This window comes from Quercus lobata, chromosome 4 (assembly GCF_001633185.2).
Source record: "Quercus lobata isolate SW786 chromosome 4, ValleyOak3.0 Primary Assembly, whole genome shotgun sequence".
In the NCBI taxonomy this organism is placed as follows: Eukaryota; Viridiplantae; Streptophyta; class Magnoliopsida; order Fagales; family Fagaceae; genus Quercus; species Quercus lobata.
In genome coordinates, this window is record NC_044907.1 from 25,726,356 (window position 1) to 25,742,693 (window position 16,338).

General features: G+C 29.4%; 1 protein-coding gene across 2 annotated transcripts; it reads left to right on the forward strand.

Moving 5' to 3' along the window:
- Positions 1–953: 953 nt before the first annotated feature.
- Positions 954–15,238, forward strand: LOC115987043 (very-long-chain aldehyde decarbonylase CER1-like). 2 transcript variants are annotated; one of them, XM_031110486.1, is made up of 10 exons: positions 954–1,053; positions 2,726–2,949; positions 3,106–3,338; positions 5,769–5,988; positions 10,617–10,992; positions 11,091–11,198; positions 11,973–12,173; positions 13,121–13,219; positions 13,333–13,506; positions 14,822–15,238. In XM_031110486.1, the coding sequence occupies exons 1-10, from the start codon at positions 994–996 to the stop codon at positions 14,996–14,998; spliced, it is 1,872 nt and encodes a 623-aa protein (XP_030966346.1). In that variant the 5' UTR covers positions 954–993; the 3' UTR covers positions 14,999–15,238. The 2 variants fall into 2 exon arrangements, with proteins under 2 accessions (XP_030966346.1, XP_030966347.1); XM_031110487.1 differs by having other exon boundaries at positions 10,692–10,992.
- Positions 15,239–16,338: the final 1,100 nt, after the last annotated feature.

Sequence of the window (16,338 nt, forward strand, 5' to 3'; positions counted from 1 at the left end):
CAAAACCTCCAACTAATTTTTTTGAAGTAATTATGTTTCTATACTTGAAAACTGAACTTTCAATAAGTAAAAGTGGAACAATAAGTGTGCGTTAGGTTCTGCTTATAAAAATCAGTTTATTTTACTATTCAGTTTATTTTTACTATTATTTATAGGTCTCATTGTACTTTTTGGTACTATTTATGAGTCTCATTGTACTATTTCAACTAACTTTTACTTTCATGTACAATACTTTCAGTAAAAAGTTTTTAGTTTCAGCAAAATAAGAGGATTTCAATCAGACCCTAAGTCAATATTTCAGTGTCACAACTGTCACAATTATTAAGTAATGAGTTGTGAATGGTAGAACTGTGTGAATCCACGTGGACCAACTATTGACAACTCGTCATGTGAACAAATTGTGATAAAAATTGTGAAAATTACTTTGCTAAATAGACAAGCATTTTGAAATTAGTAATCTTACTAGAGGACACTTTACAATGTCACTATTTAAGTAAAGAATAAATGATAACTTGTTAAGTAATAAATTATGACGGGTAGTATTGTGGAATCACATAAACCTACTATTAATAACATGTTTCATGGATAAATTATGATAAAAATTGTGAAGACTGCTGTGATAAATAGACATAAATTTTGAGAGTGATAATCTCACTAGAGGACACTTTATGATGCCACGTTTAAGTAAGGAATAAATGAGGTTCATAAAGGCGGTGAGAAGGTGGTTGCTGATCAATATCTAAAGATCAAAGATCGAGGTGAATAATTAGTATCCACATGTACATGTCACCACATACTTTAATTTGTATAGAAGTCCGGTTGGCTACGTGGCATGCATCAGATCCGTACTGACTTGGACAAGTAACTGTGAGCCTAAGTGTATCATGATGAAAGTAGTGTATATATAAATATATAACAGACATGGCATAAGGTTGATATATGCATCTGCAAGAGAAAGTTCTATATTTGTATTTGTATTTGATAGTTTTCTATATGGCTACTAAACCAGGAATTCTCACAGACTGGCCATGGACGCCTCTTGGAAGATTTAAGGTGGTGTTCTTATATAAGCCAATGCTCTCTCTCTCTCTCTCTCTCACACACACACACACAATCTGTGACTTGAGTTTAGGTTGTAAATGCTTGTTTGTACAGTTATTTTTTAAGTTTTTGGATATTGTTTGAAAAAATGCACTAAAATGGGGCATATGAAGAATGGGCCGTATAATGGTGAGGTTGGTAAGTGCTTGAAATAACTGTGCCGCAGGGTTAAACACCTTACTATTTCATCCATGCACGGTGGATGAACAAATATTCTCTGATATAGAACTATCTGCTACCAACCTATGAAAGCTAGGAAGACAATATTATATATATATATATATATATATATATAGACACACACCCGCACTCTTCCCTATTTTTAATTTGGGTTAAATTTTCTCCTTTTTATTAGGCAGTTTCTCAACACAGCTTCTTAAGAGCAAAAGTTAGAAAATGGTTTTTTATGTATTGAATGATACCCGTTAAAAGTGACAAGAAGAATTCAATGCAATCTCAATTCTTGTCAAGTGTACTAAAGCTTTTAAGTTTAAAAATGTTTGTCTTACATTTTATGTGTCTTAAAAAACATATTAACTTAACCTAATGAATTAGTCAAGTATTTATTTAGGTTAATTATGACATCTAGGATAAACAAATACAAACATATTACTTAGTGCGGAAAGATAAAGAAAACAGTAATATAATGACTAAGGAAAACCAATGAAACCAACCGTTTCGAGGTAAAAACCTAGAGAGGATTAAATCTAATTATTCTTAAGGTAAATAAATTCACTATGATAGAATGGAAGATTACAATAGATTTAAACCCTAAATCTAAAGCTACCTCGTGTAAAACTTACAGACACGACCATATGCAATTTCGACTCTACAGATTCTTCTATCTTGAATTTGCTGAACACAAACTCCTCGTTTGTGACTTTGAGATCTCACTCAAAGGTTTCAGATCATTAGCAGTTGTTGATCTTGTAGCAACAACTTTAGATCTACTAGCAACAACTTTAGATCTACCGGTTCTAATGATATGAGAATAATTTCCGGTAGTGATTTTGAAAGTAGAAGACATGGTACATTTTAGATCTTGCAAGGGCACCTTCAAAGTCTTAACAAAATGTTCCTTATGATTTCCTTTAAATACTATATGAAATAGATTTGCAACCCAAATCACTTAATGGGCTTAATCAACTGTTGGGCCAAAATTAAATTCTGTAGAACTCGTGTCTCGATCGATTGAACCTTGCATGTTTCGAAATCCTAAACCTGCAGTTTCCTTTTTCCTATATTCTGACTTGTAACACCTTAAACATTGTCTAATATATCTTATAGACCTTAAAATCTATATCTAGACAAGTTTGTGTTCACGGTTTGCCAATTGTTATAAACTTTTAGAACCAAACATGTTCAATAAGTATAACATTAAAAAAATATGTATTTAATTGATTAGGACAGCCTCATGAATTACATGATATATTGATATGATATGAATAGGTCTTTTTAAATAGTCTTTCTAAGTGGGCATATAAGTTTATCAAAAAAAAGAAAGTAGGAATATAAACATTTTTGCCTTGTATTATTATTGTTGTTGTTGTTGTTAATCCAAACTTTTGGTTTCCGCTTTAGCAAAATCTTTGTTGTTTAACGTGCTTTTTTTTTTTTTTTAAAGTACGTGATCCTAGCTCCTTGGGCCATTCATAGCACCTACTCATTCATAGTTAAGGATAAGAGTGAAAGGTCCCTTTCACTCTTCCTCATATTTCCATTTCTACTATGGAGGATGCTTCACAACCAAATATGGATTAGTCTCTCTCGTTACTGGACTGCCAAAGGCAAGAACTCGATCGTTGACAAGAGTATCGAGTTTGAGCAAGTTGACAGAGAAAGCAATTGGTCAGTATTTATAAATTAATACAGATATATACATACACACATAAATGCATGTACACAAACACACTTGTATACGTAGAAATTATAATTATCTTAATTATAAATTTGGTGTGTTTTATTTTTATTTTTCCTTACAAATATATTTGGCTATTTGGTTAGGGATGACCAAATATTGTTAAGTGGAGCCTTGTTCTACGTAGGAAGTAAGACATTGACTCAGGCAGAGAACCTACCATTGTGGAGGACAGATGGAGTAATTATGACGATTCTTCTACATTCTGGTCCTGTAGAGTTTCTCTATTATTGGCTCCACAGAGCACTGCACCACCATTATCTTTACTCTCGCTACCATTCCCATCACCATTCTTCAATTGCCACAGAGCCTATAACTTGTAAGTTCTCTGTGTATAAAATATGGGTCCTTTAGGATATATATTAATCATCTATTTTAAAGAATATTTATGAAAAATTAAAAAAATTGTCAAAATAATTATTTATTTTTTTATTTTTTTATAAAAAGTTTTTAAAAATAATTTATTAATGTATATTGTAAAAGCATAAGTTAGTAAATAAAATATTTGTTTGCATTATTGGGCTAGTTACTCACTTTGTTGGTAAGTGAAAATATTTAATCTGACCTGTCTTATTCATTGGACTCACATTTACCAAGAAAATAGTAAATTACTATAAATGGTAACTGTAAACATATTATTTAAACTGATAAAAATAAAACATATTATTTAAAAAGAGGATTGTCAGTTATGATCATTACAATTGCAACCCAATTCAATTTTATATTTTCAGCGAGATAAAGAAAGTATTTTGGTGTGTTGTTATACGAGAGATTAGGGTCACTGGTCTTAACAAGATATTAGTTTTCAAAAATGCTAGTCTCAAGCTATTATAGTAAATGGGTTGTGTATCCGTTAAAATATTGTTTTATGTTAATTTTTTTTTTTTATGTCATATTTTGACCAACTTTATAGGGTGTAGAGATGGAAAAACTAACTTTTTGAGTTTTACTTATCATTTTAGCCATATCTTCAACCTCTCTCATTTTGGGCTAGTATTTTATTGGTCTAGGTTTTAAAACAATTTTTATTATAAAAATTTGGACCTTCTTATAATGAGAGGTAGCGCCTTTTTGTAGTGGAGCCATGACATAAACTTGGGCTAATAACGTCGGTGTTTTTTAGTATTGAATACCACAATAGATTTATATTAGGACATCATATGTTCTTATGAGTATGACTGAATGATTTTGTGTTTCTTTTTTTTTTCTATGCAAATTATATTTTCTCCTTAACTATGGTGTAGTTACAATTTCTCCCAAATTTCATAACTGAGCAATGTTTTCCCATGATTTATTAGCAATAAGCATTCTATATTAGGATTTTAGTTAAATTTAAAAATTAAACTTCTATCTAGCACATTTAAAAAATTGTACTTAAACTTCTGTTTAATAAATAAGAGAAAAGTTAATAGATGCTTTAAAAATATTGGTTTATAAAATATTTTTAGAAATTTCTTAGGAAAAAAGAAAAAAATAATTGATTTTTTTTATAATCTTATAAAAATTAATAAATACTTTAAGAGTACCCATTAACTTTGTAATTAAAAAAAAAAAAAACCACTTGTTAACCAGATCTAATAAATAATTAATTAGATGGCACCTCTCTATATAACACTTGGCCTAATAAGTTTAGATTAGCTGTGGCCCCAAACCTGATCCGCCGCAGCTTAGACTGTAGGACTATATATATAATACATTATTACATGCACTTTGATAATAAAGTATGCATCTAAGTACCACTCAGTGTGGTACCCAGTGATTGGTATGTGTCATTAATCATGAATTGAAAAAAATCCTAAAACATTGACATGATTAAAGATTATTGTTTAGGTTGAGTTTAAGGTCAACCTATAACTCAATCACGTGAGGGAGCCAGTGGTCCTTTACCATTAATATTATAAGTCTCTTGTCATTGGGACCACTCAATGTGGTACCCAGTGATTGGTATGTTAAAGTCAACCTATAACTCAATCACGTGAGGGAGCCAGTGGTCCTTTACCATTAATATTATAAGTCTCTTGTCATTGACTTTTTTGTTATGAAAACTCACAATAATTGCAAATTGAATGCCAGTGGTCCTTTATTTTATTTTATTTTTATAAATCCATTTGTTTAGGTTGAACTAAATGCAATCATGCAACGATATAAAAATCTTAAAATTCCAAACTTTTTACTTTGGGTCTCAATCTCAAACCGCAGATGACAAAAATGTCAAATACATATAGTCATTTGATTTTCAATTTTGGATGGATCAGTAAGTCAAAAAAAAAAAAAAAAAAAAACCCAACCTTACAATTCTGCATAACAATTAACAAATCCCTATGTAGTATTGGTAAAGGGAGTTTGGCTGGGGAAGTAGAAATTCCTATGGTTGAAGACTTAGAAATTAATGTGAAGTCACATCGATTTTGAAAATTTTATTATCAATAATATTATTTATACTTTTAATAATTGGAATAGTATTTTTCGGAGTTCACTTTTCAAATGTTTCAAGATATCCTTACTATATATATATATATATATATATATTACCAAGGTCAAAATAGCGAAATAATAAATTTTTCTAGTTTTATAAGGCGCAACTTTGGATTTTTATGTGAATTTCAATTTAGTTTCTACATTTCCAATTGAATAAATAACTTCTTAGATATTATATATGTTTGTGACAAAACAGAATCTTTCACTAAATTTTTTATCAAATCATAATGGAATTAATCATATTATATGACAATTTTTTTTGTTTTTTCAGCTGTCATTCATCCATTTGCAGAGCACATAGCATATTTCGCGTTGTTTTCCATACCAATGTTAACAACAATACTTACTGATACTGCCTATATTGCATCTATTGCTGGCTACCTTACATATATTGATTTTATGAACAATATGGGTCACTGCAATCATGAGCTCATTCCAAAGTGGCTCTTTTCCATCTTTCCTCCACTGAAGTACCTCATGTACACCCCCTCGTAAGTCTCTCAAGCCCTTTCTTTCACCTTATTTTCTATTGCCTCTGTCCAATATTGTTGGTTCTATTTGAAAATTTCAACTTTTAAGTGAATATTATTTAATGTGACGCAGTTAGTAAAAATGGTAGATTATGAAATTTATTTATTCACTTTTCAATTAGGACTACATTTTGTAACATCTTAAAATGAAATTATAAAATAAAAATAAAAAAACAAAAAAAAAAACCAACAATTTAGAATGGGAGAGTGTTTTAGCTGTACTCATTTTATAATTTTCTCTTTGATCTAGCAAAAAAGATTATTGTGTGATATCAACTGTATCTAACACAAATTAACCCAAATACATTTCAAGTTGATTAATTTCATGCCTTCTGTGTTTAGATGAAAATTAATATATATATATATATATATATAGAGAGAGAGAGAGAGAGAGAGAGAGAGAGAGATCTACACCTTATGCTCTTTGTCCATTATTATTCTATATACAATATCCTAAATGATTATATGTTCATTCTTTTTAGTACAATTTCAACAATAATTCCTTTTTTTTTATTAACAATTTTGAAACAGTCCTCTATTTCGTTGAAAAATTGAATGCGTTTTGTTTCTTTGCGTTATATATAATTTAAGTTATAAAGAATAACCTTAGAACACTTTAATTTTTAATTTATAGGAAATTATATTTTATCTGATATTAAAAAAAATAAGAAGAAAATAATCTATTATTTGGCTTGCATTTTGATGGTGGTACACATTTGTCAACAACGGGTCCAACTTTTGTTTAGTGGCCAATGTCACTAAACACGTTGCAATGCGGACACGTGTCTAAAGACTGGACACATTTCTACATCACAACATATCCAGTGTCACCCGTTACTAGACACAAGTTACACCTGTCAACAACAACTTTTACACCTTAAACCTAATATTTTGGGGTTTGGTGCATACACATCCACGTACTATTTTATTATTATTATTATTATATAAAGTTTTACTAAAGACATAAATTAGTAAACTGTTTTTTAGAAAATATTTTATGTAAAAATGAAAAGTTATTAACTTTTTTAATAATTTTTCAATTTTTTATAAATATAAAGTATATTTTTAAATAAATGATGAATGTATGATTTTTTTTTTTTAATAAACATTAATGTATGATCTAGACATATATTAACCGGAAATATATATAAATAATATATATATATATATATAAACTATATATATATATATATAAACTTGTCCAGCCGAGCTCAATGATTGGGTTGGGAAATTGCACAACCGTTCCTGTTCAATTGTTAATGCATGTCATACTGTCATGTCATTTTCCTCTAAAACAACAAAATATGCTAAATTCACTGTCATGTTCATTATATATTTTTTGGTCAGAGTTTGGTCCACTCCCTAATTAAGAATGGTTTTGTCTTTTCCGATGAATAGGAATATGATTGAATTAACCTTAAACTAAAAAACAATAAAAAAGAAGAAGATTCAATTAACATTTGGTCCTTTATTTTAATCCCCATGTTAAAAATATGTCATTTTCATACCTCTTTTTTTATCCTCATATTTTTTAGACTGTTTTCAAATTATTCCTTTCATTCATTTATGTGAGTGATGCATGTGTCCCTTAAATATTAATATAAACTAGAACCTACCGGTGTGATAACTGACAATTGATCTAATTAAAAAGATGACATTGTTAGAATATAGTTAAATAACTAAATTCATTATTTTTTTTTAGACATAGTAAAATGGGTCAGAATTTCTAACCCAATTTCACCTAACTCGAAAAATACCTAATTTAAACTCAATTTTTCAACCTGAAACAAAAACAGGTTGACCCGTAACTTGACCCATATTTTTTGTGGGTCAACTAGACCTGACCTGAACAATTTTTTAAAACTTTTTTTTTGGTAAAAAAAATAAAATTAAGACAATATTGGTTTAGTTGTTTGTTGTGAGTTTTAAGGAAACAATTGAAACATTTACATAATTGTATGCAAATGAATTGAAAGATAAATGGTTGAGCATTTTATAATGAGTAAAAAATTTTAGATATTAAATAGCAAAGTACATATTAAGATAATCTGGTTACAATAGAGTTAAAAACATAGATTTAAAATTGTAGACATGTGTGAGAAACATTCATAAGTGTGAAAATAATGAAGCCAAAGTATCAAATTTGCATAAATTATGAATGCTTAGAGTTATTTTTTAACAATTTATGTCCAAAATAAACGGCTTTTCAAAATAAATTATGATATTTTCTAGAGTGTATATTACTTAACAATGATATGATATTTATAAAAGAGATCATGTATAAATAAGTAAACAATCAGACTTTAATGTATATTCTCAAATTGACATAGAGTGTCAACCACAATTGATAACAGATTATAAAATTAATTTTCAAGATTGTAAATTTCTTATATGTTAGTATTCTTTGTCAGATGAATTATCTAATAAGTCATTTGTAATTTTGATTTATATTTTAGGATGTTGATATTGTGTAAAAATAAAACTTGTGTGTTTGTTTTACTTATCTTTGTGTTATTTTGTTCTAGTTAGCAATGTTGGGATTTGTATAATTTTAAAATTATTGAATAAGTATTAATAAGTTTAACTGAGTTCATTCTTGATATAAGTGGTGAATTCAAAGTAAAGCATTTTACATCAAGTGATTTGTTGCATGACTTTCCAAATGATAAATACATGTTGTTTTCTTTTAAAAAAAAAAAAATCATGTGAAAAATACGAGTCAACCCGATTGACCTGAACCTGTTTTTAACCCGCTTAAAATGACCCATTTTTTACCCACAATCCAATTGACCTAACTCGAACTTAACCCGACCCGCCCATTTGCCATGTCTAATTTTTTTAATAGTTTAAGTTTTTTGAAAAATTGGTAATTTAAAACAATATTATATTAAGGAAAATGTTAACGAACACCACTATAAAGTACTCGTTAAGGATAATTTATCGCGGGGTCTATTTAACAAAAAATTGGTATAAATTGATGAGGAGACTGAAAATATTACTAAAATGACAAGTGAAATTCAAAAAATTAGCTTTTTTGGCTCTATACCTTATAAAGTTGGTCAAAAATCTGACATAAAAGAATATTTTTTGAGAGAATTTCAACCTATGACGTTCGCTCCTGATGATAGCTATTTATCATCAGATCAAGACACCAATCGATTCTTAGTGTAAGCGGGGATTGAACCCTAGATCTCTTATTCAATCATCAGAAATTTTATTAATTGAGTTAACTAAAATCCACTAACATAAAAGAATATGATTTGAGATAGAATTGTTTGTTAACGGACATCTTACAGTGCCCGTTAACACTACCCTATTATTAAAGGGGAGTTTAAAGCCCACACATAAAGGGAAGTATTAGAATTATGATTAAATGATTAATTCATCATTTTCTAATAGTTTAGACTTTGGACACAATCCATAATTTAGCATTATATCAATCTAACTCTAACGGTAGCTCCTACAGTAGAAGAACCAAAAAAAAAAAAAAACCTCTCAATCTCGTTTCCTCTCACTCCCACTGCATCACTCTCAAGCACACTCTCTCTAGTCTCTAGATTGTCAGTGATTGGGGCTTAAGAGTGGTGCTGGTGTAAGCTTGGGAAATTATGCATATGGCAACAGAGTATGGGTTATGATGTGAATGAATTCAATTGTGGACGTATGGGTTGGTTGATTGGGTGGGTTTAGGATTTTAGGGTGGCATGGTGTGTATTTGTCAGGTGGGTAATTGCGTGGCCGTGCTCTCATTGTCAATTGCTGGCAATGATAGCTAGGCGTGTTGACCTTGGGTTGATTTGTAGAGATTTGGAGTTCATGGGGTTTAGCTTGATAAAAAGCTTGTTTATATTTGTTTATTTACTAAACAAAGTAAACTCTCAAGCTTAAAACATAACTAATAAATAAGTCAAACTCAAAAATAATAATGTGGTTTTTAATAAGCTTGTCATTAGGAAACTCAATTCAATTATATATAATACTATATGTCTATATGTATTGGGTAGAGATTTGATGTTGGATTGTGAGTTAATAAATTATTTAATTATAAGATATAATTTTAAAAAAATTTATTGATAATGTGAACCATTTTGTTGTCAAAATTATATATAATCTTAGCCAATACATGAATGGTAAATCAAATTTTTATAAGTTTGTAAATGAAATACTTCGATCCAATTAACTTAAATAATAAATTTTCAACTATAATTTATTTATTAATTTAAAGTAAAAAATAATTTATTAATCAAATATAATTTATTAGCATAAATTTGTGAATAAGTGAAACTTTTATTCGTGATATTATTATATATGGAAAAATAAAAAGTTAATCAAATAGTTTATGAACAAACTAAAATTTGTTTGATAAGAAAATAAATTAAGTTTGAATATCTAATATAGTTTGTTGATGATCTTGAATTTGATTCATGTTTAATATAAAATTAAATGAACAGTCATGAAATTTCAAAATTTAGTTTGATTTGGCTCGTTTATGTTCATGGATTTTGTAAAGCATGAGTGTTCAACCATCATCATCATTCTTAATAATAATAATATTATTATCTGTAATGGTTTTGGTTTTGGCACAACAGGTTTCACTCTCTGCATCATACACAATTTCGTACCAATTATTCGTTGTTCATGCCACTCTATGACTTTGTATATAGTACCATGGACAAATCTACAGACGAACTATATGAAATTTCACTCAAAAGGGAAGCAGAATTACCAGATGTAGTGCACCTCACTCATCTAACTACGCCTGAGTCCATCTATCATCTCAGACTTGGTTTTGCCTCTTTGGCCTCCAAACCCTACACATCAAAATGGTACTTCTCATTAATTTGGCCTATGACATTGTGGTCTATGATGTTAAATTGGTTATATGGCCGTACTTTCATTGCTGAGAGACATCGTTTTAATAAACTCAGAATACAAAGTTGGGTCATACCAAAATATAAAATACAAGTAAGAATGATTTTTCTATGTTATTTTAATGTTTACTTATATTTGTTACTTTTTTTCAATCATATGTGATTTATATTTCTCAATACTTATGTATTCAGTACTTTCTGCAATATCAAAATGAGACAATAAATAGCTTAATTGAGGAAGCCATACTGGAAGCAGAGGAAAGAGGTGCTAAAGTGTTAAGCTTAGGTCTCTTGAATCAGGCAAGTTTTAGTTCTTTCTTGAAATTTTTTTTCTTCTATAATTTAGTTTCCAACTCTAGGTGATATATTCATCAATATTTTCAACCAAAATTCTCTTTCCTTATTATTATTATTTTTTTTTTTGTTATTTAATTTCTCCAACTTTTCTGTCACACTAACAATTCCAATAGTCAATGTGCTTTTCCAAGCATCCGGAATTTTTTCGATATATTTTTATTTATAAAATACCTAGAAATTTCAAAAATGATGTTAAAGATAATTTTAAATTTTAGTTTATAAATCTTATAAATTAATGTGTTACCAATTAAAAAAAAAAAAGTAATTTAGACTTCATTTATTATGTTATCGAAATGATACCAATCACATTATTATTATACCAGTTTATAAATATTTTGTAGTAAAATTAGTAGTATAGCTTTATGTTATTTTTACTTTTTGCTTAATATAATTAATTCGGGGAGGGGATTTGAACTAAAATTTTCCTATTGAGATAGTCGAATTGAATAATGTTGTTAAGTTATAAGATTCTTGACAAGTATTAACTTTAACATTCTCCAAAATTTAACGGTGTTCACATGAAAACCTTCAACTTTTTTTTTTTTTTAAGTCTATAGGATACATATCATTATTATTAAAAAAACCATTTCCATATGAACATATCATTATTATTAAAAAAACCATTTCCATATGAACACATATCTGCATATTCCATTTTTTTGTTGTCTTTTAAACTTCACAGTTCATATTATCATCATACTTTTTCATTGGATGCAGGAAGAGGAGCTTAATAGATATGGTGAACTTTATGCTGAGAGATACCCTAAGCTAAATGTGAAGGTCGTAGATGGGAGTAGTCTGGCAGTTGCTGTTCTGCTAAACAGCATTCCCAGAGGAACAACCCAAGTGGTTCTTAGAGGCAAACTCACCAAGGTTGCTTATGCCTTGGCCTTTACCTTATGTCAAAGGGGTATCAAGGTACGTTTATTTTGTTCAAGCCAACACAAAAACAAAGGCCAAAATCGATGTTCGGCCACTGGAAAACACTTTCATACTTGTAAGCATGGTATTCAATGTTCTGTACTTTTGCCGGGGCAAAAGAAATTTGGTGCACTTTTCACTGGCTAATTAATTGATACACAAAGTGAACATTATGAAAGTCTTCACAGAACATAGAAGTTTTACTTGATACAAATTTTATGTCCCACTTTATGCTTCACGGAATATACAAAGTTGGGAGAGAAGATTTGTATTCTTATTTACGTATATGGGTCAATCATTTTAAATAACTACAGTTTGGCCTAATATGGTAAAAGAAAATTTCATTACCTTCTCCTCAAATAGGAAAAAAAATGCATCGACACAAACATGATAAGACATGAAGCACAATGATACGATATTTTTTGCAAAATTAAGATCTGACATTGTGGGTATATGACAATTAATTAGTTAATATATATTAATCGTTAGTTATAATTTATTTTTAGACACATTTATGAATATTTTAAGTTTTCAAAATATATAAAAATGATCAATATCTTTAAAAATATAGCGGAAATCAAATTATTTGTTTTTTTTTTTAAATGGAAAAACATTCTTCTTTTTTCCTCCCAACAGATTGAGGACATGCTCCATGGAATGTCCCAAGCATGTATGTGTAAGACTTTTGGGGTGTTCATGCTTGTATTTTTTTATTTGCTTACAATACATGGGGGAGAGGAATTCAAATTCAGGTTTTATAATTTCCTTATTAGGATAATTAGGCAATTCTATTGAACTACAAGACTACTTAGGAAATGTGTTTGTGATCTTAATTAGTAAAACATTGGAGAGAACGAGTTCTTTTCTTTTTCTACATGCATATGTTGCAAAAAAAAATTATTCATGACAAGGTTCTAATTCTTTTTTAATCTAACATAATTCAGGTGCTTACAATACTAGAGGATGAGTTTTTGAAGCTAAACAAATCGTTCAACACCAATTCTGAAAGTAATTTGATATTTTCAGCAAGTTATTCTCAAAAGGTAAGTCTATGAAATTTTTACCGTTTTAGTTCAATATATTCGTATTGTATTGTTAAAGAATATATAGCTACTTTGAACCTTAGAAACAGTAAAATCATTATGAACTTTTGTAGATTTGGTTAGTGGGAGATGGATTGGATGAGGAAGAACAGTTAAAGGCGCCCAAAGAAACATTATTTATTCCCTTCTCACAATTCCCACCAAAGAAATTGCGCAAAGACTGCTACTACCATAGCCCTCCAGCAATGGTGACTCCAAGGTCTCTTGAGAACATGCACTCTTGTGAGGTTAGTAGAGAATCCTTCCAAGGTCTCTTCATTGATGCCATTACATGAATATAGAGAAGTTGGAAAAAATAAAGTGGCATGCATGTCATATATTGTGGAAAGTGGAAAATATAATTATGTTTGAGCTAGTTTCAATATATCATGATGCGTGCAAACTAATGATCAAATAGTAGTTACGGATAGATGAGTAATTCTTATGTACTCTTGGAGTACGGTGAATGACTTACTCATTAAATTCATAGTGAGGTCTATCATAAATGTGAAAGAAGAAAACACTATTTTACTATACTCCGAAAGTATCTAATTCTTACAAGTTGGTCAACTTGTAAAACTGTTACAAGTACCATTATTGCATTAAACAGGTTAGCTTGTGCATATTTTTTAAATTGTAAAATTTGCAATAATTTTAGAATTTTCCAATACCACTATTGCTCAATAGAAACCAAAACACCGAAAAGCGACAACAAAATCTTCAATTATCACTTTGTATTATAATAAATTGTATATGTCATATCTAATAGATCTATCTACGAGCCTCTCCATTTCCCTTTAATAAAGTTTATTCCATGATTAAAATTTTATTTGTTAGATTTGACAGTGTATAGAGTACCATATTAATGATATAGTACCTAAATACATTTTTAGATTTGTAATATTTAATATAAATAATAAAATATATCAAATTCAAATGGAGAAAATCTTAATACCTAAATTTATAGAAAACAAAGGCTTCTTTGTCGGTATTGAAAAGACTTTTTCTAATGAAACCTTTGAATCCATTTAACTTCTTCCATTGAGTTTTCCTCAAAAAAAAATAATAATAATAATTATTATTATTATTATAAATAATAAAATAAATAAATAAATAAAACTTCTTCCATTGGGTGGTAATGCTGGAGGAAAGAATTAGTATTTGTGAGCATAGTTAAGCAAATCAAGACATGAATAAACCAAAGTTTTTGCATTTGCAAAATATACATATATGTGTCCTTTGAGTAATTCTTCGGTACTCTCAGAGTACAAAGAATGTTGCTCCCTTCTCTTACATTCATGATAAGATTTACCATAAATGTGAGAGAAATGAGCATTATTTTTCCATGCTCCGGGAATACTTAAGAATTTTCATGTATTTCAACTTAATTTTGGATTTATCACTACTTTATCCCAAAATAGTAAAGAAACTTTAACTTTGGGTAGCTTAGTAATAATTGAACATGGTTCTTTCAATGCACATGCAAAGCAAGCACACTTTTTTCAATTTTTTTTTTTTTTCTTCTTCTCGTTTACAAGAGTCTGTATTTTGAATTGGTGGTAGAATTGGTTGCCAAGAAGAGCGATGAGTGCTTGGCGTATAGCTGGGATTGTGCATGCTTTGGAAGGATGGAGTGAACACGAGTGCGGTTACACAATGTCCAACATTGAGAAAGTTTGGCAAGCAAGTCTTCAACATGGATTTCAGCCTTTGCTGCTTCCAACTGAATCAAAATACTAATAGCTTACTATAAGACATGCAAATGTACGTGCTTGAACTATTATATTCTCTCTCTCTCTCTCTCTCTCTCTCTCATACGAATGATTTGAAAGTCTTCTACCATTATACGAGAAAGGTTAATGGATATACTAAAGGCATTAGTTTAAAAGAAAGTACTAGTAGTAAAGAAAGCACTGTATTTGTATTTGCAATGTTAATTCCCCCTTCACTTGAGAATATATACTCTTGTGACATTCGTGATGTTAGATTAAATAAATGAATATATTTATCATCTTCTAATAGCTTAAACTTTTGAGTGAATCAGTAATTTAATATAGTATTAGAGAAAGGTATCCTAAGTTCAATCCCCTGTATCCACCTTACCTCCCATTTAAATTTCTACGTGTTGGGCCCACTCAATTTAATATTCATATTATTGGGAATTTTGTGCTAAGAATCAATCACTCCCTTTCTTTTGAAATGTAATGCTAACCCTATTATTCTAAATTTGATTTTTCCAATCACTTTGCTTATGGAAGCTATCACGCCCCGAACCCAACAATACAGATAGACACATGACAACGGCTGCACTTTTATAAAGTTTTCACCCTACAAAGGTGCAAGACCTTCTTAGCAACTAAAAATTATCCTCAAATAAAATTCCATCAATAAATCCACAATCATCCTCAATAATGCAGTTGTCAAAAGATCTCCAAAGTACTAATAGAAACTGCAATCCAAACCTTATGACCGTTAAACAAAAGATATACTAATTATTACAAGATCATCTTATTTCAAAAATTCCTAATCTCCATTCAAGCGTACACCCTCAGAAAAAGTCTCAAAAATTGCTATTCTTCATAATTTGAATCTAGAGGGGAAAGAGGGGGTTGAATTTACAACTCAATAAGTAACCAAATACCGAACTAGTTGAAACAAATATATAGATTGACAAAATAATATAAATTTATGAGATCAAAATATTTCATATATGCCAAAGTTATAATATACTATGGGTTTTCAATAATAAACTAAAAAAGTTTCATAGACTTAAAATAATTCATAAATTCAAACATATTCACATTCATAACAATCTTATAAATCTATGACTATAGTCACGCTACATCCCGGTGACTAGGCATTAGATTCAAAAGAAACTAGTTTCGTACTAATGTGTATACCCCATTAGCTGGGTCTAGAAACATGATAGGCTCATGATGCCCCAGATAGAAGTAGTTTCAGTACCAATGAATAAGCAAAATAAAACCAATTAGGATAAAGTTACTTATCCCAACTAGCTCACCACAAAAGAATTTCTCTTGAACACTTCTTCTAAAATCCTAAAATATCATCTAAAACAA

Excerpts from the sequence above, each read along its gene's own strand:
- LOC115987043 (XM_031110486.1), top strand. The coding sequence starts at position 994 with ATGGCTACTAAACCAGGAATTCTCACAGACTGGCCATGGACGCCTCTT. Across the intron at positions 5,989-10,616 it reads TACCTCATGTACACCCCCTC|GTTTCACTCTCTGCATCATA; the intron begins GTAAGTCTCTCA and ends TTGGCACAACAG. Across the intron at positions 12,174-13,120 it reads TATGTCAAAGGGGTATCAAG|GTGCTTACAATACTAGAGGA; the intron begins GTACGTTTATTT and ends AACATAATTCAG.